General features: G+C 39.5%; 1 protein-coding gene across 2 annotated transcripts in view; it reads left to right on the plus strand.

Moving 5' to 3' along the window:
- The window catches only part of STAC (SH3 and cysteine rich domain), a 71560-nt gene that overhangs the window by 12243 nt on the left and 36729 nt on the right, over positions 1–22588 (plus strand). For both annotated transcript variants that reach the window (XM_065831871.2, XM_065831870.2), the window contains exon 2: positions 11439–11715. In XM_065831871.2, coding sequence (XP_065687943.1) covers positions 11550–11715 — 166 coding nt within the window. In that variant the 5' untranslated portion in view covers positions 11439–11549. The remainder of the gene's footprint in view (positions 1–11438; positions 11716–22588) is intronic.

Genomic DNA, 22588 nt, shown 5'->3' on the forward strand with positions numbered 1-22588 from the left:
AATTCATGGAAACTCCCCCTTTTACACAGAATTACTATTCATAGTCTTTGAAACCTTCTCTGTCCTAACTTGACTTTGTTTTCCACTTCCTTCTTCTGTTCCCCTGCTCTTCTGCCTGCCTGCATCCCTCATGCAGCCCCATGCAATATGCTGCTCCTGTTGAAGTCACTGCTATTATTTTTGTCAGACAAAGCATCACAATATTTCACTGGTTCAAGATCCCTCACTTTCCTATCCAAGTAACTCCTATTAAATCTGTTGGTGTCCTATGTCAATACCAAGAGCTATTTTCTCTCTCAACATGAAACATAGAAAATTTGGATATGCTTCATTTGTTAAGTGAGCACAACCTCATGACAGTGTTGCATGTTTTTTTCTTCTTTTTTTTTTTAATTATTAGATGTTTGTGTGCAGTTTTACATTAGCACGAGTTTAACTTTAGAGGATTCTGAGGGAGTTAAAATTCTCTTCTAGCATTCAGAAAAAATATTAGTTCTTCAGAAAGTTATAGTCTTAAATTCTCTGCCTTTTTGTGGTATTCTGAATGTAACCATTTTTTTACATGAAGTCAACTCAGTATAAAAACACATTTTTGCCATTCAGACAGTCATTTTAATCTTAAAACTTTGATGGAGGTAATTTGAGGAGGAAAGTTGTGCAGCTGGTGAGGATAAAAAGATAGGGTTTATTTTGCAGGATTGATCTTGAAACAAAAGCTGGCTAAAGATGTTCAGCAGCTTGGAGGTTTAGGAAAAATACAAAAAAATGGATTAGCCTGAGGCAAAAAGTCAACAATGTATGGTAAATCTCTTACATAATAACTCTCGTCAATTAACATCTCCAAATACATGTATTTACATTGTCAAGTTCATGAAGCAGTTTTTAGTCCTCCAAACACATCCAGAAATTGTCAAGTAACTGTATGTCACATATATGACAATTATAATAATCAAGTTACATCTTTATGTAGGACACTGAATGCAGTTTTTGCTGGTCATGACTTACAAGATACTGAGATGGAAACTTTCTGTACTAGTAACAGGTTCCTTGGAAACTGATACTACAGACATAATTTTCCCCAAAAAGCTTTGGAAGCACTTTTTGAAAATGAAAAAATGACTAGAGTAGATGTGTTAAACAGGATAAACGCATGCCGCAAGTTGCATTTTGAGAAGAGCTTTAATGAAAAATGTGCCACATCTGGACTGGCTCTGGAAATAATGGATCTCTGCCATGGGTAACAGTAAGAAAGTGGATGCAGAGCAAACAACATGGAAGATATTATCAAGGTAGGAAAAAATTTTAATTGGCAGAGCATTTATCATGTATCTGGAAGCTGCTGTAGGACTTTAGAAGTGAAAACACAAGATCGAGGAAACTTGGTAGGGACTCAGGTGAAGCATGGAGGAGCGCAGAGAAATTAACTACCTTTCCTCAACCTGTGCTGCCAGCACTTCCCCCAGATCCAGAGCTCTAGGCCAACGGTGCCAAGGCAGTGACATGGCTCCACACCAGGACCATATGGGTCTTCTTGTACTTTTTAAGCCAATAAGCCATATAGAAATCCAATTTCTGGCACTGTTGTTCTGGTTGTTTGATTGGAAAATGAGGTAACATCATCTCAGAGTTAAAGCAGAGCAGGTAAGTGAGAAGTTTGGGCAGAATTAATTCACACCAAATGAAAGTTGAAACAAGTGTCTAGGAAGGACAAAAGAAGTAAGAGGCATAGGTGTCCCCCTTGATCTATCTGTATTTGGTTGTGAAGGAGCAGAGATTGACAGAGATGGTTCTAAACAATAGAGGGGAATTGTAAGAGTTGAATAGTCAGCCCAATAACAGGATGCTGAATGTGGTCAGGTGTTTTTTCATGATGCATGCAGAAAACTTTTCTCTTCAATGCACAGTGTAAAACAATTTTTTAAAAAAGTTTCATAACAAAACAATAACCCAGCCAAACCCCAAGCCTTTACTCAGGAAACATGCTCACTGAAATCAGCAGGAGTTAGCAGTAAGCAAAGACCTTAGCAGTTGGCCCACTGACAAAAACTTTGTTGTAGAGCTGAGCACTTATATGTTTTCATTGTGAAGCCTAAGTTTGGAACCCCAGAAGCAGGAATGGAAACACTGACAGAATATTAACTATAACAACTCCCACTAGATCTCAGTCTTCCTTTTTGTTTTAAGATGGTACAAATGTGATTATACAGTATGTGGGATCTGGTGCTGATGTTAATTTGCCCTTGGTTAGTATTTGCCTCCCTGCCAGATGTATTTCCATATTGAAGCCAAGAGACACACTACCATTTAAAGTATCATTAAAAAGCTCTGTTAATAAAACAAGAAACAAACAAAAAAAAGGAGCAAAAACAAATTAGTAAAATAAATTTTTTGAAATATTGCTATAAGTAGACCAGTACTTTTTAGCAGAACACTGGGTTTTTTGTTTGTTTGTTTATTTGTTTGTTTCTTTTTTAAAAAAAGGTCCAAGGGGGTCATATTGAGCTTTAATTTCTCCTATGATCAGTAATGGAAAATAATTATTCATACTTCATAGATGGACAGACATGAGATACAATCAGAGATGATTAATCTTACATTTGCAATCACATACACTGCAAATTATTCATGAGAAGAAAAGAAGCAAAACTCAGGCCTTGTTATTATTATTCTTCTTGAAGACTCAGATAGATACCAGGGTAGCTTCTTTCACCTCAGCAGGGCTGCCTGGATTTGTTACTCTGAAATACAGACTTTTAATCTTCAAATTTCATTTTGCCACTTCCATCACAGTGAAGATCAGTAAATTACTAAATCGGGAGTTACCAAAGGGAAATCACTCTTCCATTTAGAAGCTGAAATGAAAAAGAGATATCCAAAGAGGGCAGTAAAATGCGAGATTCCCAGAAGGAACCTGAGAGATAAGAGACCAAATTCCTTCTATGTCAAGAGGTAGGAGGTAACCACACGTGCGCCTCATCCCAATGGGGCCAAAGTATGGAGATGACAGGCTGCTTAGCAACCAGATGCCTCAGGTAAAACCCAAAGTACGAAACAAGGTGTTATAACCACATAGTCATCTTGAAATTGAAAGTACAAGAGGATTTTAAAAAACATTAAACGACTATTCCTACCCATCCCTTGCTTTCTTTGTGATCTTTCCTGTTGGTTTCGGGAGGAAAAACTGGAGACAATTCAGTTGACAGACCATGAATTAGAGGTAGGGGCCACACAGAGGTTTGCAGGTGGTTATTCCACCAGCCACCTTTCATAACCAGAATTATAAAAGATTTCCCAGAGATGGTGCCACCCACGTTGGAACAGCTGTTTAGCAGCAGGGAGAATATAATCCTGGTTATAAATCCGGGATTTATAGTCTTTCACACTGCTCCTGAGAGGAGAAGCCCTTCTTTTGCTAGGTGAGGCAGGAGATGAAATCAAAGGGATAAAACATTTTCCAACCCCAACATGAAACAAGCAACAGGCTTTGGTCATGGATGAAGCGTTGCCTAGTTTGATTTGTCACGTGTTTTGCTTTATGCACATGTTCACGGAGGAGGAAGATTTGACCATCATTGAGGTCAGCACAATGAACCCAGCAGATCTTACTTTGAGACTGTTAATATCATTTTCATTATAAACTTTGGAAAGCTACAGTAAAGCTTCTCTGAAAGATCTTGTGAGTTGTTAGCTTGAAATGCTCCAAGTTTGAAAACTTTCACTGTCTTTCCTCTCTACCAGAAGCAGACTATGGTTGAATGATATCACAAGCATTTTCCCCAAACTTAACTTGAATCAAACCAGTTATATAGTTTGAAGAAACACTAACAGAGGCTAGATATCTCAGGAAGAGAATTCTGATATGCAGTCTTCTTGTTTCAGAATGCTCTTTCTAATATAGCTTGATTAAGAGAAAAAAAAGAGGAATACACACACACACACACATACAAGGGCTATTCAAAAACACAGCAACCAATATTCTTTTAGATATACAATTTAGAGTTTTGGCTCAATAGATAATTTTATTAAATATGTCAGGTGGGATTTTACTTGGATTTTGTTACAAATGTCTTAAATTTTCCTGAATGTGACATGAATGCAAGTATCATTGTATTTGTGTTTCTTATATTACCTCCTTTTCACAAGCTATTTTAGACTGTTCTAATGACAGTGAGTGTTTTGAAGTTAATATGAAAAAATATTTGGCAGGGGAGGTAATACAAACTCAGGGTAAGTCACAATTGCAGAATAACTAATGCAGAATTTACTATTTTTATGGTGTAAGACTAAGTAGACAGTTCTGAACATAATGGAGACCAAAAAAAAAGCATTTCCCTTAGACTTATGTCAGTTGTTATAGTTAATCAATTGTTTGTGTTTCCTCAAATCTGTCACTCCCTGGACTGTGTTACTTTTTCCTGTCACATCTGATGCTGAATTTAGAAGATCTATAAAGGAATTTGGAGCATAAGGTAGACTTTTCCATATTTTCAGGCCTTAAAACTTTCAGTACTTTATTTCATGTTTCTCTCCCATATTTTCTAATCCTGGTTCCTTGCAATATTAGAATAAGACGTACCCAAAACTGTACATAATTTAAAACCAACTGCAGGAGCAATTGTTGAGAACTAGATTAATTTTTCAGCTTGCTTTAAACCAAACCAGAGAACTGTACAGAATGAACAGGTCTGCTAAACAAATACACTGTTTGGCTACACACACACAGACTATACCTCTTGATAATTCAGAGGTCCACCATTTAGAGATGCAAATGCAGAGCTGCCAAGGATGTAGTACATCAGGAGAGGGCTGAGAACATGTGATTCACAGTGACATTCGTGGGAGCAGTAACAACTGAGCATCCCTTCAGATTTCATGCTTTCAAACCCTGAGGCTCTTGCAGGGATTTCTGCTGTTACGCTCTAGCATGCAAATTGGAGCATTTCATTGTACTTAGGACTCTACAAGTGAAAGAAAACCACAGAAAGAGCCCTGCCTGAAAAGGTTTATAGCCTAAATAGGTTTGAGGATCGGTGAGCGGATTTTAAAAACGGTGTAAGGCAGTGAGGAGAATCTGAGGATGATAGTTAGAGCAGCAAGAGCCAACCAGAGTAGTTGGAGGTACAAAATAAATCACTAACAGTGTTATTGTTAGGTATTATGGAAAATGTCTCCCCTTTGACTCATCCAATACAGTATTCAAGCAGACAGTTTGATTTATTTTTTTTACAACAATAACAAACATACTTGTTCTAATGCCAGCTGTACTATCTATTTGGGAAAATACATGAATATAATACATAGCAGATTCTGCAAAAATGAACACTCCCTGTTTATCTGTATCCTTTGAAATATTCAGCTTCCAAAAAAGCTAGCTAGGGCAAAAAAAGACGCATGATAAAACCATATGCTCAAACCGCATAAATAGGCAACAATTGAAGTCAGTTTACCTAATTCAATTTGTACTAGTAGAGTATTGTACAATTTATTATTTAGAAAGAAGAAGGTAGAAAAGTAATCAGCTTTGCTCACAAATTTTATCACAGACGCTTTGCCAATAAAAAATACCAATCCCTTAAGTGTTTGAAATATCTATTTATCTTGTTAATGCTGTAAGACATGTTGCTTCTCCTATGAGCAAGCAAACACACATATTATTTATGAAATTGCATACTGACTTTGGGCACGTCATAATCTTATTTTTGCTCATTAAAATGCCAAGGCAGTGCATTTTCAAACCAGATACAGAAAAAAAATCCGCCCTTGTCTGTGGTCAAATATCACTTACTTTTGTATTCCTCAGTTTCAAGAAGAAAATCGTTAGCCTTCATGCTCACACAAAAATATGCACTTTTGTTTGAGCTGGTTCCTTGTGTGCCCTTAATCAGCACAGCCAAAGCCCAGCAATGCCGCCAGTCTAGCTTACACCCTGGTAACATCCAGTGCTTCAACAAATCTAGTTAACATCTGAAGTATGTTCTGAGGGTTGCTAATACAAATTGAATTCTCTTTGACCCAGGAAATAGGCTGTACTCAGTAGAATTAGATGTCATTCATCAAGACTTCTGTTCTTTCCCTTATTTGAAAGGCTTTTGGTCTGAGTCCCCTTTGGTAATAGCCCATGTACCTGACGAGCTCTCTAGTGAAGCTACACAACATCATTCAGGCCCTATGCATTTAAGTCCTTCTTTTATAATAATCTGGAAACTTGCTCTAAGAAGCTGGAAGGAAGAAGAAATTGCTCCTTACAGAAGATGGATGTTTATCTCACAGCAGAGTGAAACCTGCTGACAGAGCATTTTTTGCCTGCATAGCTAAACAAAATAGCTACATTTTGTAAGAATTGCAGGAGTCAAACTGGCTTCATGGCTCATTCCAACTGTGTTAATACCCTGTATTACTTGTAATCTATCTAACGGTATTGTTAACACTAGTGTAAAAAAAGGGATAGAAAAGAACAAGTAATATACACACACATATATATATGTGTGTATATATATATAGGGTTTTTTTTAATTGGTAGCACAGTCACAATACAGCAGACAGCTGGTGTCTGAAAACAAGGGCTTGGTTATATGGTCTGTCACTAAAGTACTTGATAAGCCATGTTCATTTGTTTATTTCTCCTGGAAGATAGTTACTTGTGGAAATTTGTACAAACAATCTTGCTGTGGGCCCCACACTGCAGAAGAGCCTGTGCTCCTGGTAAGGATGGTTCACAGTGACTGAGAAGGAAATAACACCATCCATGTTGGGAAATAAGCTGATGTGGGCAGACACCATGAGGGTTGCTCTGAATGCCAAAGTTGATGGCCCTGCTTGGGCCATCTAATATAATGTAGTGTAACATAATGAACTTTTTGTCATACTAGTAACCACCATTCACACTGAGATCCCTAAAAAGGGAGCTTCAGGAAGGGGAATGAAGCATTTGTGTGTAGTATGTAGAGGGAGTGAGGCTTTCCCTGAGCTGTGAACTGTGAGAAGGTATGATGAAGAAGCTGAGCTGGATAAATGATGACAGCATAGGGAACACCTATCCTAGCATTTCAGTTTGATTTGGGAGTGCAGTTTCAAAGCAATCTCCCAGTTGATACTGCTCACCCCACTTTGGTCATTGTTGTGGTCCAGGCTGCATCACTTGAGGGTTTGCTTGTGCTCCAGGTGTGCACCCAATACACCCAGGACAAACAGGCTGATCTGGTTCATAGTACTCTGTGTCCTGAAGTGTGTATGCTGATTCGTTAACAGCTCCTGTTCCCTTCTCTAGATCCACTCTTACCAAGCCATGCTAACTGCTAACATAGACAAGCTGGAGAGGCAAGGGCAAAAGAGTTTCTAGATATCAGGGAGCAGTTAAGAGCCTGAATAAATCACTCTTTGCAGGGTAGATTATCTTTTGTAATTGCAAAGCTAGGGACTATAAAACACCTCAAATCACTGATATCTTCCCAGCTTCCATGGGAAGTTCTTAAACCAAAATTGTAGAAGAGAGTTCCATGCTTCCAATGCTGAAGTCAAATAAAGACTTAGTGAGGGCAGCTGCAGTTGCCATTCACATCAAAAGCAGTGGCACGTAGTTAACACTAGGTATGAATTTCAACAGCTGTCCTTTTGCTACTTCCTGTTTTCTGGTTATATCAGCTAAAGAGTTGTAGTATAGGGGAATTAGGAACAGGGGAAGTGCTGATAAGCTCTGGTTTGTGAGAGTTTCGTGATCCCTTGAAGCCTGAACATTCGGTAGCTCTGAGGAAGATGGAGATTGTGCTGGATGATACTGGAAAAAAAAGGTTAATCAAGCTCTGAGGTATAGCTATTGTGCTTATCTCTACCTTGCCTACAGGGCCAGTACATGGACTCCCTGACAGTCTGTGTGACTGATAAAATGCTTCTAACTAGAGACTATTTTTTTTTTCCTGCCTCTAATTTCAAACCACAGGAACATCCTGGATTTGATGTCAAGGGTTCATGTTACTGTCGTGTCAATGTTGTGAAGATTTCTGATGTTATCGTGAGTCTAGAAAAACTCGTGCTTGTGGGAATGTAATTTCTATTACATGAAAGCCAACTTCTAGCCTTCCTTACAGAGGAAGAAAATATGAAAGACACTGGTGATTTATTTCACATGTTTCTTAAAGCCTTTTGTTCTTGGTTTAGGGTTGTTTCAGTCCCAATACATGATTTTTCACTGAAGTGTTGAAGTAAGTATTGAGTGCAGAACAACCTTAGTTTCATGTTTTTCCAAAGTTCAGTAGAGTTTCTTCCTAAGGTTTAAGTCTGGTGTCTTTAACTCTGCAGAAATAAATTATGAACAGGAAAATTTATGTAGTTTCCTCTCCATTAATAGAGCTGCCTCAGGTGAATGTTATAGCAGCTTTATTAGCAGCCAGTGGCATCACAAGCGCCTTAAATCTGTTTGCAGCAAACTAAAATCAGGCATATATTACATACCTATTATTTATTTCCACTTGAAAGCTTCCAATAAAAATACAGGGCTTGGCCATAGCAAACATCAAAATGAGGTGATGGTGATATTGAAGTGATGCTCACTTGACTGCATAATAATCACTTAAGCTTTTATTATTTTACAATTTATGCTATTTGTACAACAACCTTCTCTTGCCCTTGCTTGGGCAAACATTTCCTGAGTAAAGAATCGCATACCAGTACCCTATTTCAACTTCTCTCGTTCGCCTAGTATGAGAAAGAAAATTTGGATGAAATTTCAAAACCTGATGCCAATCTCCTATGGTTCTGTACACTCTCGCTTATGCAAGATGGGTGTAAACCACTCTGAATTGAGAGATATTTTTTAATAGTACTGAGTAAAGTGTGTAGTTACTTGTGCAAAATGCTAAATATTGCCTAAGTGTTCTGCATTTTTGCCTAGTCAGTTCTATACGCATATAACATATTTGGGATGTAATAGCTGCAGACTTACATTGGTCTTTTAGGTATGCAATGCAAGCCAAACATGTAGGTGTCTTCCAGCCTGAATACAAATGAGTATGAAAGCTGGATTTGGGTAACAAAAAGGATGCCCACCTTGTTTGGAAATTTATTTACATTAACACATGACAGTTCTCAGGGAATCTCAGAGAGGACTATTTGCTTGTGCAGGGATGCTTGCCAAATCTGTGAATGTAACTTTAATAATTCATTCTTGAATATGCATCCTACTCTGAACATGGTGGTTGCATGCTCACCTTAGTGCATATATGTATGTTTGGACATGCATAGCCTGAATACTGGATTACCTCTTTTTGGAAAACCATTGACTTTTCTGCCTGGGGGAGGAAGGTCTGCTAGTACATCCCTTAGCTGGCAAATGATGGTGCACAGGAAAACGGGATAGGGATAGCAAATGCAGAGTTTCCTAAAATGTACTGCGTGCGTTGTCCAAACTAGCAAGAAGTTGTTTCATGATAAAACAAGTACTTCATTGCTTAGCTTAGTCTTCTTTCTGTGGCAGAAGCAGCAATTTGAAATTTAATTAACTTCATGTGGCACTGTAGAAGTGGATGGTAAATCAATAATGAATGCCATTTCAGTCACCTTGTGGTGTTGTAATTCTCTGTGTTTTGCTACACTAATTAGGTTTGACATCAGTGAGAAACATTTCGGGAGCAAAGGGGTGAATTATTGCTGAGTTCCTGACTGTCAGTGGGGAGATGAAGTAATCTTAGTCCTGAGTAACCTCAGTGATTTCAGGAGGCAGTAACTTTACATCCAAGTGGAAGAGGAAAGATCTCACATTTTGGTGGTGCTGTTGTACAGTGAGTTTTGGGCTCAGCTAGTCCATGACTTAGGCTTCAGCTGAAAGAGCTTCAGAAACCAGAAATGCTCGTACCCTGCAGCTGGCATTTAATTACTTAATTGCTCTTATTTACACATTCCCCCAGAGACTGTTTCTTGCAAACAGGTGAGTATTTCCTTCATTTGGATCCAGAGTGAGAGTGGTGCATGTGGGATGGGATCCTGGCTCTGATCCCTGTCTGCTCCCAAAGTCACTGTGGAGAAACAGCTCAGGGAGCAGAATGCAGTTTGTTTCCATATGGCAAAGCCAGAGACTGTTAACCGGAGGCAATGGCAACTCTTTGTCTGTTTATTAGACTCTGGGAGTTTGTTGTGAAACAGGGAGAAGAGAACTGGAGTGTCTCCCTTCTCCAAGAACAAGCTGCCCATGTCTGAAGGTATAAGAGAGGCTTTCCTGCAGGATGCCTTGAGGCTTCTTTCTGAGAGGGTGCTTTCATAAACAAAACTGATAGATCAGGAATAGAAACTGGGGAGATTAAGTACTCTGAGGCTACTCAGTCAGTATGACAGACCAGTGCCATGCTTTTTTGGGAAAGTATGTGAACTCCTTCCCTTTGTATTAGTGTGAATTATGATTCCTGATGATCACTACTTCTAACATAAACAGTTTCTAATGTAAACCATTCCTGCCGGTTAACACAGACAGCATGGAAAATTTCAGTTGTTGCATTATATTCATCCGGAGAAATGCTGAGTGGAAGGTGAGAAAAGGTATTACCCTTCAAAGATAGTAACTGTGTAGTGGATGCAGAGCTGGCTTTCCTTTTAACCAGAGCCTCCCTATTTGTGGGTTGTCAGAGTTGACAAACCTGCAAATCTGTGCAGCTGATATCCTGATAGTGCCCTTCTCAGCCTTATATAAAATTAGGGTGGGAAGGATGAGGGGTCATCTGATAAGGTACAAGACAGTTCACAGGTAAAGAGTTTGAGTTAACAAATAATGACTTCTTGTGGTGCCTAATAACCTGACAATCAATACACTACACAATGTACAATAATATATGTGAATGTGTATGTTAACTAGTGTTAATTAATGATCAATTGGCTAGTTAATTATACTGTTACTGCTCCTTAGCCTTCTTTCCTTTAAAAAAAAATAAGAGAAAACAAGAATTTCTCAGTCAAAACTGTATATAATATGTTTCTGCCAAATTCAAGAACTTTAAGTACAACAAATATATTGACTGAATTCACTTCTTTTGTAATGTCATTTAACAGCTATTCCTGAAATGCCTTTACAGGCTGCTTAAGGACCATGCAAGGATTAATAATATTCTAAGTTCTTTCATGTTTGAACACAAAGGATGTATTCTGCAATGCATTGAACAACCTGAAATACCTCTTTGCAGTCATATCTGAAAGACCGATAGAAGCATTTGTTAGGGGTATGAAGTTTATTGTCTGTCAGAAAGAATATATAGAACAGTGTATTTTCTGATTTGGATCTATTTTCTTTGCTCTGGTATTGCTAGTTAAATTCCAAAGTCAATTTTATTGTTCAGGTGGTTCAAGGTCTCCTAGTGGCTCCTAGGTTCACTTGTCAACAGCACATCCTAAAAAGCAGGAGCCTTACCTTGCTGTTGAAGAGGAAAAGGTGGTAATTGTAACTGGCTTATTTGTTGCAGCTGCAGAAACTGAAACGATCGCTCTCCTTCAAGACCAAAAGCTTGCGGAGTAAAAGTGCAGACAATTTCTTCCAGAGGACTAATAGCGATGTGAAGCTGCAAGTTGACTTGATGCCTGAGGTGAGCACGAGCACCGGGCAGCTCCCCAGCACTGAGAGCCAGGCATCCTCCCCCACCAGAGCCCAGCAGCTGCCAGAAAACAGCAAGGCTCACATCTTCCAGGAGCACATCTTCAAAAAACCCACCTTTTGTGATGTCTGCAACCACATGATTGTTGGTAAGAAATGATTTTTTACATTTGTGTGGGTGTCTGTGCTAGAACTTGCAGGATGACCTGTCTATGATTTGTGTGAGCCCAGATGTCTACTCAAGAGTATTCATGCAAAAAAGGATCTGGAGTTATGTCACATCTGCCATAGGCAAGTACAAGTTCTATATTTGTTGACAGATCTCTTGCCTTGTGGACACGTACTGTTACCACAAATCACAGGTGAGAGTTTCAGCTAGAGTTAAACTCCTCTCTTGTTTGGGTTATACTGAGCACCAAGCACAAACTCTGTTGTATGTTACACCAGCAACAGCATAAATCTGTCTTGTAAGTTTCCGTCCACTAGTCTTGCTCTTTTCTGTAGCAGTAATTCTCTTGCTCCTTGTGTCTGCTCCCACACCCTGCAGTGCCCTGAGTTCCCATTCACTGTGTCAACCATTGCCTACCTCTCCTAGCTGCCTCACATCTCTCCTAAGTAACAACTGTGCGAGAAGTGGCATCTCCTGTGTGGTAGGCTGTGAGCTGCTTGTGTGTGCCTCTTGGCTCTCTAGGACACCAGTTTTGGAAGACGAGATCAACAGAACAAATACTAATAACAGTTTCTCCTTGACAACCAATGATAGGACAAGGGGCAATGGATACAAACTAGAATGCAGGAGGTTCCACTTAAATATGAGAACAAAATTCTTCACAGTGAGGGTGACAGAACACTGGAACAGGCTGCCCAGGGAGGTTGTGGAATCTCTGTCTCTGAAGACATTCAAAACCCACCTGGACACGTTCCTGTAGGTGTTCCTGCTCCGGTGGGGGGACTGCATCTTTAGAGGTCCCTTCCAATCCCTAGCATTCTGTGATTCTGTAACAGCTGAATTCACACTGCAGATTTTTTGGGGATTCTTCTACCTGATGCCTGTTACTCACAAAGTCTCACACAAACATTACGCTTTTGAAAGGTCACCCTGTCTTGTCTCTGAAACTCTCCATGGGTATGTAAGTTACTACTGGGGACTGAATGACAGACACACTCAGAGTACAGAGCTATTTCTTTATCATCGATGTGCAGAGAACAACTCCATACTGAACCCTGCTTGTAAGGTAATTTTCAGTGCTGTGCAGACTGCCTAAAAAAACAGCCTTTATCTGCAGATTAACTATGGGGCTGTGCAAGGAGAGGTCAGGAAAAAAGTGGTGGCAGGTGACTAGAGGTATAGAACATGCATGGTCACTGCAAGAAGCTGCGGAAGTTGCTGTTGAGAAGTCTGGTCCTAGAAACTCATGTCATTGCAGCAAGCTTGTTAAGCACATGATTTGGTCTTCTTGCTACTTGTCATCTAGTTGTCCCAGAATAGTGGCAATATGCCAGTGGGATAGTGACACCAGTTCCAGGTTTTTGGACAGGACAAGGAGTAAAACACTGGTTTAGCTTCACATAGAAGTAGTACAGGTCTTTGAGCACAAACTATTATTTGTAATTTGTCTAGCTTACTGTAAGAAACTCATGTCCCTTGGCATGGAAGTGACAGCCTTTCAGATAACAGCATGGTCAGTTCCTGAAAGACACTGGTATAATTGCTCAAACTTTATCACAGAATTGTATCTCCTTTTCCACATGAGGGTGTTTGGTACCCCCCGCTTGTCTGGGGAACTTGCGTTCTTAGGTAAAGGCAGCTACCTGCAGAGCATTGAATATGACGCAAGACAATCCTGCTTCCATAAATTAATGAATTAAACATGTGAGGTTTGATTTCACCCTCTCTGCACCACAGATCTATTGAATCCAGGGAAACAGAGGAGTTTTGACCTGGACTTTTGGTGTTATTTTCCAGTCTTTTAAGGTTTTTCTCTACTTTAAGTGGTAGAACAAGTCAAAAGGAGAAGGAATAAAGCAGCCATATCAGGGTGGTTCATAGTCCAGAGATGGAAAGGATCTCTGGAAGACAGGCAGTTAGTTGAAATAACTTTATGTATGGAAGCAGGCCCAGAACTGGTCTCCTTCTGTAATGTGGATGGATGTTCTATTAAAACTTAGTTTCACAACTATGTACTGCAAATATAAGTCCTTCGCATTTCTGGCAGCTTCTCATGAAGTTGTATGGAGATTAGTATCATCACAAATCTTTACATCTCAGCAATACTGTTTCAAAACACTGCTACTCAAGACAGATTATTACTGGCAGCAAACTTTGCAGGGAGTGACTCCAGTGCATAAACACCCATGCCCTTCTCCTTTGCTGGGCAATCTGTGTCCTGCCTGGGATAGGAAAGTCCTGAAGCATAGCTATAAGCTTCAAAACATCAGCTTTAACCCCACTTGCCTTCTGAACTTTTACTTGTTCTTTTCTATTCTCTGGTGGCTTCTCTTTTCTGTTCTGTATCTTAGCCACTTCATTACAGAAAGAAGCCTTTCATAATTGCTGAAGAAGCTAATGTGACATCTTTTGTCTGGTGGGAGGCTGAGACAGGTGAATTGCTCTGACCTCCTCCAGCACATCTTGACTTGGAGGCATGGCAGAAAGATGTTAAGAGTTTTACCTTATAATGCCTTAGAGTCTGGATGCCCTCACTTTCATAGATGGACATCTACTTTATTCCTGTAATACTTTTCTCTTTGATCCTTCCTGCAGTCAGGCCTGGTTCTGCTGTATTGTATTTTAAGCAGCATGGGAGATGTGGATGTTACTGTTTGCAGCTCAATTAATCCATATAAGTTGTGCAACTGTTGGTAATGGGGATGGTGAAACAAAACAGGCAGCTTTTCAGGAAATCATGTCAAGCCTGGTCCCAAAGTCAGACTGAAAAAAAAAGTCACTTCTGTGTAGGGACTCTGAATATACACTTGCAATATGGAGCCTATTTGTTCTCTCTACTTGCATTTTTTGCTGGCAGTGACGTTTGAGAATAATGGGTCTATGGCTTTAAATTCCTTATTGATGAGAATAAAGGCAAACACAGATACATGTTTTGAAGACTGGGGGAAAGAGTCCAGGAAAATCCTGTCTTGACTTTAGATGGTTTCAGTTTTGCCACCAAGAATGATTCCAGGTTCACCTTAAATGGCTCTCTTGATCTACGAACTAAGCAGCTCTGTTTGGTACAGTGCAGCACGATGAACTGTGCAGAGCATGGGCACGCAGTAGGGACTTCAGTCTTACTAGCATGGTGGAATTTGTCTGTAGCTTCAGAGCAAACAGGACACTCAAAGCAGAGGCAGCAGGCTCCCTGTGCTGCTCTTTTCACAGCAAAATTAAAGCAAAGGAACATGAAACATTATCTTCCTACAAAAAATATGTGCATCATCTCTCCTTGATTGTTAGGTACTATGAGCCAAATGTTGCCTTTGGGATGCAACACGTGTGCCTGTTTGTTCATTTGACAGAAGTACAGTCATAAGATAAAGGCCAAATACATGTAATTGGTTTCACTGTTCAGAGGAAGATATTTACTAGGATCAAGGATCAGTATAATGTAAATTTACTCATTCGAAGGTTTTTCATGCATCCCAGAGTGCAATGCAATATATTCAAAAGAAACTCTGTTTATTGATTTTATTAAAAAAAAAAAAAAAGGTATTAAGAGTGTGCTTCATACCTCACATTAAATACAGGAGTCAAAACATTCCTACTAACTGTACTAGACTGGGGCTAAGTTCCACCTCAGTAAACAGAATGAAAATTTGATACAGAAGTAGTAGTTTTCCGCCAAATGAAAGAAGGGAAAAAAAATTCAGATTCAAGGGAGCTCTGAGGAGTGCATGGGGGATCCATTTGATGTTGATGGGGCCTTCTTGCAGCATCAAATGCTCCAGTGCAATCATCAGTTCTAATGCTGCAGTCAACAGTAATAATTCACATCATTTCAGAGCAAATCAATAGTATGTTGTAGCAGACACTATACCCCTTTCTGCCACTCAGTTTTCTGCCACTGTGAGCTCCAAGCTCACAGTTAGTTCAGGACTGAGGATTCAGCTCCATGGTGGGTTACACATTTTCCTAAATATATTCACCTGTGAACATCCTTTCACAGTGTGACTCTTTAGAAACCCTTGCTGTTCTTACTAGTAATATTTATTACTATTTTAAAATCTAACCCTGGCAAGGGAAAATTTTGAATATCAACGTATTTATGGAATGTATCACTAGATCATTATGTAGAAGACACCGGTTTGTTTATTTTACATCACTGTGAAAAAAAATCAAGTCAGAACACCTCTGAGTTTGCTTTGTGTTATTTACCGTTTTCCATGTTTAGCAAGAATGTGATAAGCTTTGGCAACGTCCAAAAAGGGGAGGCAAAACCAGAAGCTGCAAAGGTAGAAACTATTAAATTAATGTTGCTCTTCTTCAGACTCTGGTATATCATCAGTCTTCTCTGTGATACTTCACTCTTTAATAAAACATGATGTCAGTACTCTACTCTTGAAAAACATTGTGTATTTTAAAAAAAACTCCATCTGTAGACTTCTCAACATTTTACTCATTTGTAGTTCACTTCCTGTACTGACTCACATGGAAAAAATGTTATTTTCCACACATTCTAAACATATTTCGTGCAATTCTTTTATTTCCATCTAAGTATTGTAGTGAAAAAAGTAAGCCACTTTGCTTTTAAAAATAGCTGACTTTGATGTCAATCCTTTAAAGATGTGTTTTAAGGAAATAGAAGCTCAATTATAAAAACATAATTTTATGTTTCTTTGTGTTACAAAGGTGTACTTAGCATTTTCATTCTATGTTTAACCTGAACTCTGACACAGAATTTTGACCAACCACCTGTTTTATTGACATATATCTTGGAGTATTTTTGCCTGGAAAGATATGTTAGAGGGCCACAAACTTTCAGAAAGATAAAAAATAATGTGGTCTTCAATGTCCAGTAACTGTCAAAATCACATCCTTCTGTCTCATGCCATCTCTGGCTTAGGCACCTGAGATATTTGCATTTATGTTTGGTCTCAGGGCAATTGAGTGTGTGGTTTGGATGCAGATTCTCCAGACCTTTGCAGCTCTGGAGGTAAATTACGCAGTACCTGCCTTCTCATGGAACTAAGTAGGATTCAGTCAGAGAAACCTGTAGAAAACAAACAAGCAAGCATAAAGATAAAACCATTAATAAACCACTTGCATATTTTACTTCCAGTCTACTAATAAACAGTGCTTAAGCAGTGAAACTGTACCATCCCTTCAGTATTCACTCACTCCTACCACCGTCTGTTCTGGTTTAGCCAGTCATTCTGGAGTTTTAATCAACTGTCACATCCCGCCCAGAGGTATGAGTAGGGGGAGAGGTGACTCAGGTTTGTCAGTCTCTTTGGTTGGAAAAGAGTATACAATATACTTAAGGTCCGTAAACAAAAAGTCTTTTATTTTGCAGCTTGGCCTAATCGGCAAATGATTTGGTGGCAGAAGAATTTACATGAGTTAAGCTCAGTTGGTAAACATAAGAAGTTTGTGGCACGTGTGGGGCTGTAAATCTTATGTTACTATGTTAGTTATAAAAAGGAAAACAAAAGGGTAGAAGTATAGGGAAGAAATATGAGAGAAAGATTTCACCATCCTTATGGCTCTGCTTTGTTTATGATGGGGTTAGTAGTGTCAGATCCAGTGATGTGCGGTGTCCTCTGGTGGTGGGTGGAGTGCTCCTCAGGATGGTGGATGGGTGCCACCAGTGCTTGCACAAGGTGGGCCCTTATAGTCCTCTGGATTGCCTGCTTGTGTAATCTTTGGTCTTTTGTGCAGACATGACTGGGGGGGGCAATTGCAAAAGACAGAAAAGTCCCGAAGGGGCCTCGGAGCCATCTGGAAGGGTCTCAGCTTTTCCTTTACTGTCATGCTGGACCTGTCAGAAGATGGAGCAACATGCTCTCCAACACCACCCTCACCTCTTGTGTCAGCCAGCTGGTCTTTGTCTGTGTTTGTTAGCTTATCATTGATATGTAAATCGCAATTCACCTTACCACCAATGTCCCATCTCTTGCTACTAGGGATGTCCCATCTTCTGCGGCTGGATGAACTGGTTTTGCCACAATGTTTGAGCGGTTATCTTTTTCAGGAGATGCTCCTGGAGCAGGTTGTGGAGGAGGCTTCATGCCCACCTCTCTAACGGGCTTGTGCAGTCACAGCTGAGCTTTCCCAGATCTATTTTCCATATGACAGGCTATTACAATATAATGGGGGGGAGAGGAAGTGCTTATTACTAATACAAGATGGCAAAGAATTCCCCTATGGAAATAGGCTTCCAAAAGCAGCTGAACACAGCCACCTCTGGTTTTGATTGTGAGGGAAAGGGGCAGTTGTGTAACCTTCTCAGTGACTAGTATCAGGTGCCATCCCGTAAGTTATTAAATGGTCTGATGTCCCTGTCTCTCCCTCCAGTAAATCCACTCCTGGATTTAGGAGACTTAGGTTCTTGCTCAAATTGATGCTGAATGGCTCTGGGCACCTAAATCTTCTAGTATTTTTGAGAATCAGTGCAAGAAATATGTTAGCCCTCTTTGGCCTGCTGTGCTAGGGTTTAAGGGAAACAAAAGTGTGTTTTTCAACACACATCTGAAAAAAAAAAAAAAAAGGCAAAATAATCATTTTAACATCTCAATTAGCTTGAAATTGAACCTGGGTTCTCCTATTATTTCTTTCTTAATAACTCTCCATAAGTTTAGACCTTTCTGCTTTTGAGATGAGCCCTGTAAGAAGAGCTGAACAAAAGCCTTCTGGAAATATGAAGGACTACATTAATCAAACTGTAGAGTATGAAGCTGACAGCTATAGACTAGTCAGCTATAGATAATGTTATCTGGTCTCCCCAAAATTTCCAGAAAGTGAGTAGTTTGTCTATTAAAATACATAAAGTAAGGATGAACCGATGGAATGAAGTAGAAATACATATGATATATGTAGTACAGGTATGCTACATCAGTACACACGCTATCTCTGTATTAAATTAGTATTTTTCTTTGGTAATAAAGAGTTAAACATACTTTAAAGCAAATATTGAAAAGCAAATATTTAGTATATTTATCTTCTGGGAAGGCTTCCTCCGATGAGAGGAGGCAAGAATGTTATCAGTAAATTGGATAATCAGGAACTGCTTAACTGAGAAAAGGGGGTGGAAATATATTTCAAATTCTAATTTGTCCTTGAACAACATCAAGCATGTTTCACATTTGTTACCAGATAATTTTCAAGCTCATTGTAATTTTGAGGAAATTGCTATTAATATGAAACTGCAGTTAATCCTCAGAGAAAAGAGACTTTAAAGATGTTGACCAATATTAGCTACCTAATTAGATGGAAAACAATAAAAATTTCCAGTACATCTGCGATCCGTATTTTAATGTGATGTCAGCCAGGATGATTTTTGACCAAAAACTATATTGAAAAACACCAAACACCCTTATCAGTAGTGGCCATTGCTCCTGAGAGCAGCGCTAGTGAAGAACATAATGCTAAGTTTAAGGTTTGTTAAAGACCTAGGGGTGAAACATAATAAAATATATCTTTTTTATGTCCTGCTATGTACTTTCCCTGAGCTCATATGGGACATTGGGTGTTTTCAGATAAGCAAATTAAATGTATCTTCTTTGAAGGTGACCTCTAGTAAAAACACTGTTTTTCTCCTTAGAGTCTTTGTGTATCAGAGTATCACTGTTGTGTGGATAATTACATTGCCACACAGATGACAAAAGCATCATCTAGAAGGGAAATTATTAGGAGCTTCACCTTGCTATGGGTTGCAGAAGCCATGAAATGAAGCAATTAGCAGACATGCTTTTGCAAGAAATAGAGCATTGCCATCATGCAGAGTAAAATGCCTGCCCACAGTTGCTTGTTGCTGTCCTTAACATAGAAGCATGTCAAGGAGTGCAGTGATCCTCGTGACTAACACGTGAATGCAAGTAAATGTATCTCCAGCAATTATCTGCTGTAAACTGCCTAAATTTTAGTTTTCCAGGTATACACAATCTATAACTTTTTTCCTCTTTGACACAAGTGTATCTTACCTGCTGAAAAACACTGCACACACATGGATCATCCCCTCCCTGACTTCTAATTTTGCAGACACACTTCACAGTTGAAAATCGTGATTACATTGTAGTTTCCTGTACAACATGCAAGCAGTGATCTTGAAAATCTTGAATTTTTTTTTTGACTACTAGATTATTTTCTGCTTAACAGAAGGGTTGAAAGCAAGCAAGAAAGAAAGAGAGGGAGGAAAAATAAATAATAAAATAAAGGAGGCTATATCTTTCCCCTACTCCTTACAACCCAGAACAATTCCATTTTCCCAGCCAAGAGAAGAAATGGCATGTGACTGGTACAATTCCTGAAGCAGTGTGAACTACAGTGTCATGGTCAGTATGTCACTGTTTGGTTTCCTCTGTAATCAGAAAAGAAAGGCTATAGATTTAATGCCCAGGAAGATCCCTCCAAATGAGGATTGGATGTATTGATGAGGGAATAGTGTTAATATTGTCCATTTTTCTAGCTGCACCTCCCAGAAGTGTAGCAAACTTTCATATCTCAAGATCTGTGGCACTTGAAACACTCCAGATAGATTTCATGCTGCTCCAGTTCTTTTTTTGTGAAGCATAGGGATGAATTTTTAAAATCGCTTGTTGCTTAAAGAGCTCCATCATCAACAGGCTTGAAATGAGAGGCTGCTATGTGCAACCTCATTTTTTTTCCACCACTTTGCCTTCCTCTGTAAACCCAGGCACAGCTTACTGGCATCATCAGGGTTCGTCTGCACAGCTTTTTACAGCTGCAGGGTGAGATGTTTTTTGTCTTTCTGTGTTTGTTACAGCTAACAAACAAGGAGATGTTACACCGAGGTGCTTGGTCTGTTTTGCTAGATCTAGTCTCTTGACACATCTGAGCATGGAAGTCCGTTTTCCACTAATAAACTCCGCAAGGGTGTTGTATTTTAACGCCAGCCAGCAACTAAGCACCACACAGCCACCCAAGAAGGACAAATGATGCAAATAAAAACAGTCGCTCCCCACCAACTGGCCAATGCCTGGTCAGTCTCCAAGCAGCAGCTCCCGCATGAACCTCCCCCCTAGTTTTATTGCTGAGCAAAATGTCATACAGTATGGACTATCCCTTTGGTCAGTTGGGGTCAGCTGTCCCAGCTCTGTCCCCTCTCAACTTCTTGTGTACCCCCAGCCTACTTGCTGACAGAGAGGTGTGAGGAGCAGAAAAAGCCTCAACATTGCTCAGCAATATTGAAAATATCCCTGTATTATTATCATTATTTACAGCAAAAAATCCAAAACGCGGCCTATTACTGTGAAGAAAATTAACTCTATCCCAGCCAAAACCAGCACAATGGGATGAACAGCCACTGAGTATGATGGGTCTCAAATGTCATTCTTGTCCCTCTCTCCCCGCATCATGCCTTCAGTGACTTCCCATCGACAGCTCCTGTTGCACTGGAAATAGTCTTGCTAAAAGCATTATCTGATGGATTTGGCTGGACTTTTGTTGTAGGCTGTATCATTGTACAGGCCAGACAGCTATAGCTACCAAGCCTGTTGCTGCTTCTGTGGGTTTCCTTATCTCTAACAGTGGTGACACAATTATGGTCAGTATTTTCATTAAGGCTTTTGGATAATAAACCCCATAGTCATGCTGGCACAAACCACATGTGTAGATGACAAAAGCTATGGCTTGAGTTGGCTTGGTTTGTTTCTACTTGAATCCAGGGTGAATTCAGATAATGCAAATACTTGCTAACCATGGACAGTTTATAAGTGATGCATTGAATGATTTCTGTTGATAGACAAAATCTTAGAATGCAGATTTTTAGAATTTTTTTGTTTAATTATTTAAATATTTAGAAAGAAGGTAAAATTTCAGCTTAATGTCCACAATTTTGACTCCCCAGATTGACACCTCCAGGCAGGTAATACTCTCTGCATTGCCAGGCTGCAGAAACATCTGTTCAATCATTTGACAGGAGTTATTATTATTCATTTAAACTTGATGCCATGTGGAAGTGTACTTGTAGGTCTGCTTTAGGGCAGTGCTGTTGTGTGTCAAGTAATAAATTCTCTCAGATTGTAACAGTGAAGGCTGAGATTGCCTCTTTGAGCAGATGACAGTAGTAAACAGAAGTGTTTTTCTGCTCAACTTACTTGATTTCACTTAAATCAGTAAGTTTTTCTGGAAAAAGGAAATTTAAAAAACTTGGGTTGAAAGGTTTCATTGACCTTTTTACTTTTTGTTTTCAAAACTTCTGTGGAAAAGAAACTGAAACACTTTGGTAGAAAATTGTGATTGTAAAATTCTGTAAAGAAACAACACAAACACTTTGTGACTATCTGCATAAATAACTTCACTGAAAACTGATCCCAGCAAATGGCTATACCTGCTTACTGTGGTGCCCTGAATCATCTCTAATCTGAGCACATCATACTGTCACTTACACCTATAGCATCTGATTAAGTCCTCCTCAGCTACCTGTGATCCAAGGCAAGAAATGGCTTTGGAGCAGAAGCCTGTGTGTGGCCAGATCCTGACAACGCACTAGATTTCAGGTGGAGACATGCGTAGTTACATTCCGTCGCTCCACTTCCCAACTCCATCACTAGCTAGTGATTGGACAAAAGAGAGAGGGAGAGGAATTGTGGCCATGGTAATTCACATGTCAGCATTTCATGTGCAAGACCCTTTGCTACAGGTGCTGTCAGTCTGTGCTACCAAGAACAACGCCAAGAGGTTGTGCTGATGAGGGAGCGTTTTTGCTACAAGAGGAAAGAGCCAAAAACCTCAGTAAGTTTGAAACTGCAGAGAGCCAGAGAGCAACTGGCTATTTACATATCAGAATTTTTTTTAACTAAACCTTTTATAGTCCTAATTGACTATCCTAATCTTCTGGCACATAG

Source organism: Patagioenas fasciata, chromosome 2 (genome assembly GCF_037038585.1).
Source record: "Patagioenas fasciata isolate bPatFas1 chromosome 2, bPatFas1.hap1, whole genome shotgun sequence".
Taxonomy (NCBI): domain Eukaryota; kingdom Metazoa; phylum Chordata; class Aves; order Columbiformes; family Columbidae; genus Patagioenas; species Patagioenas fasciata.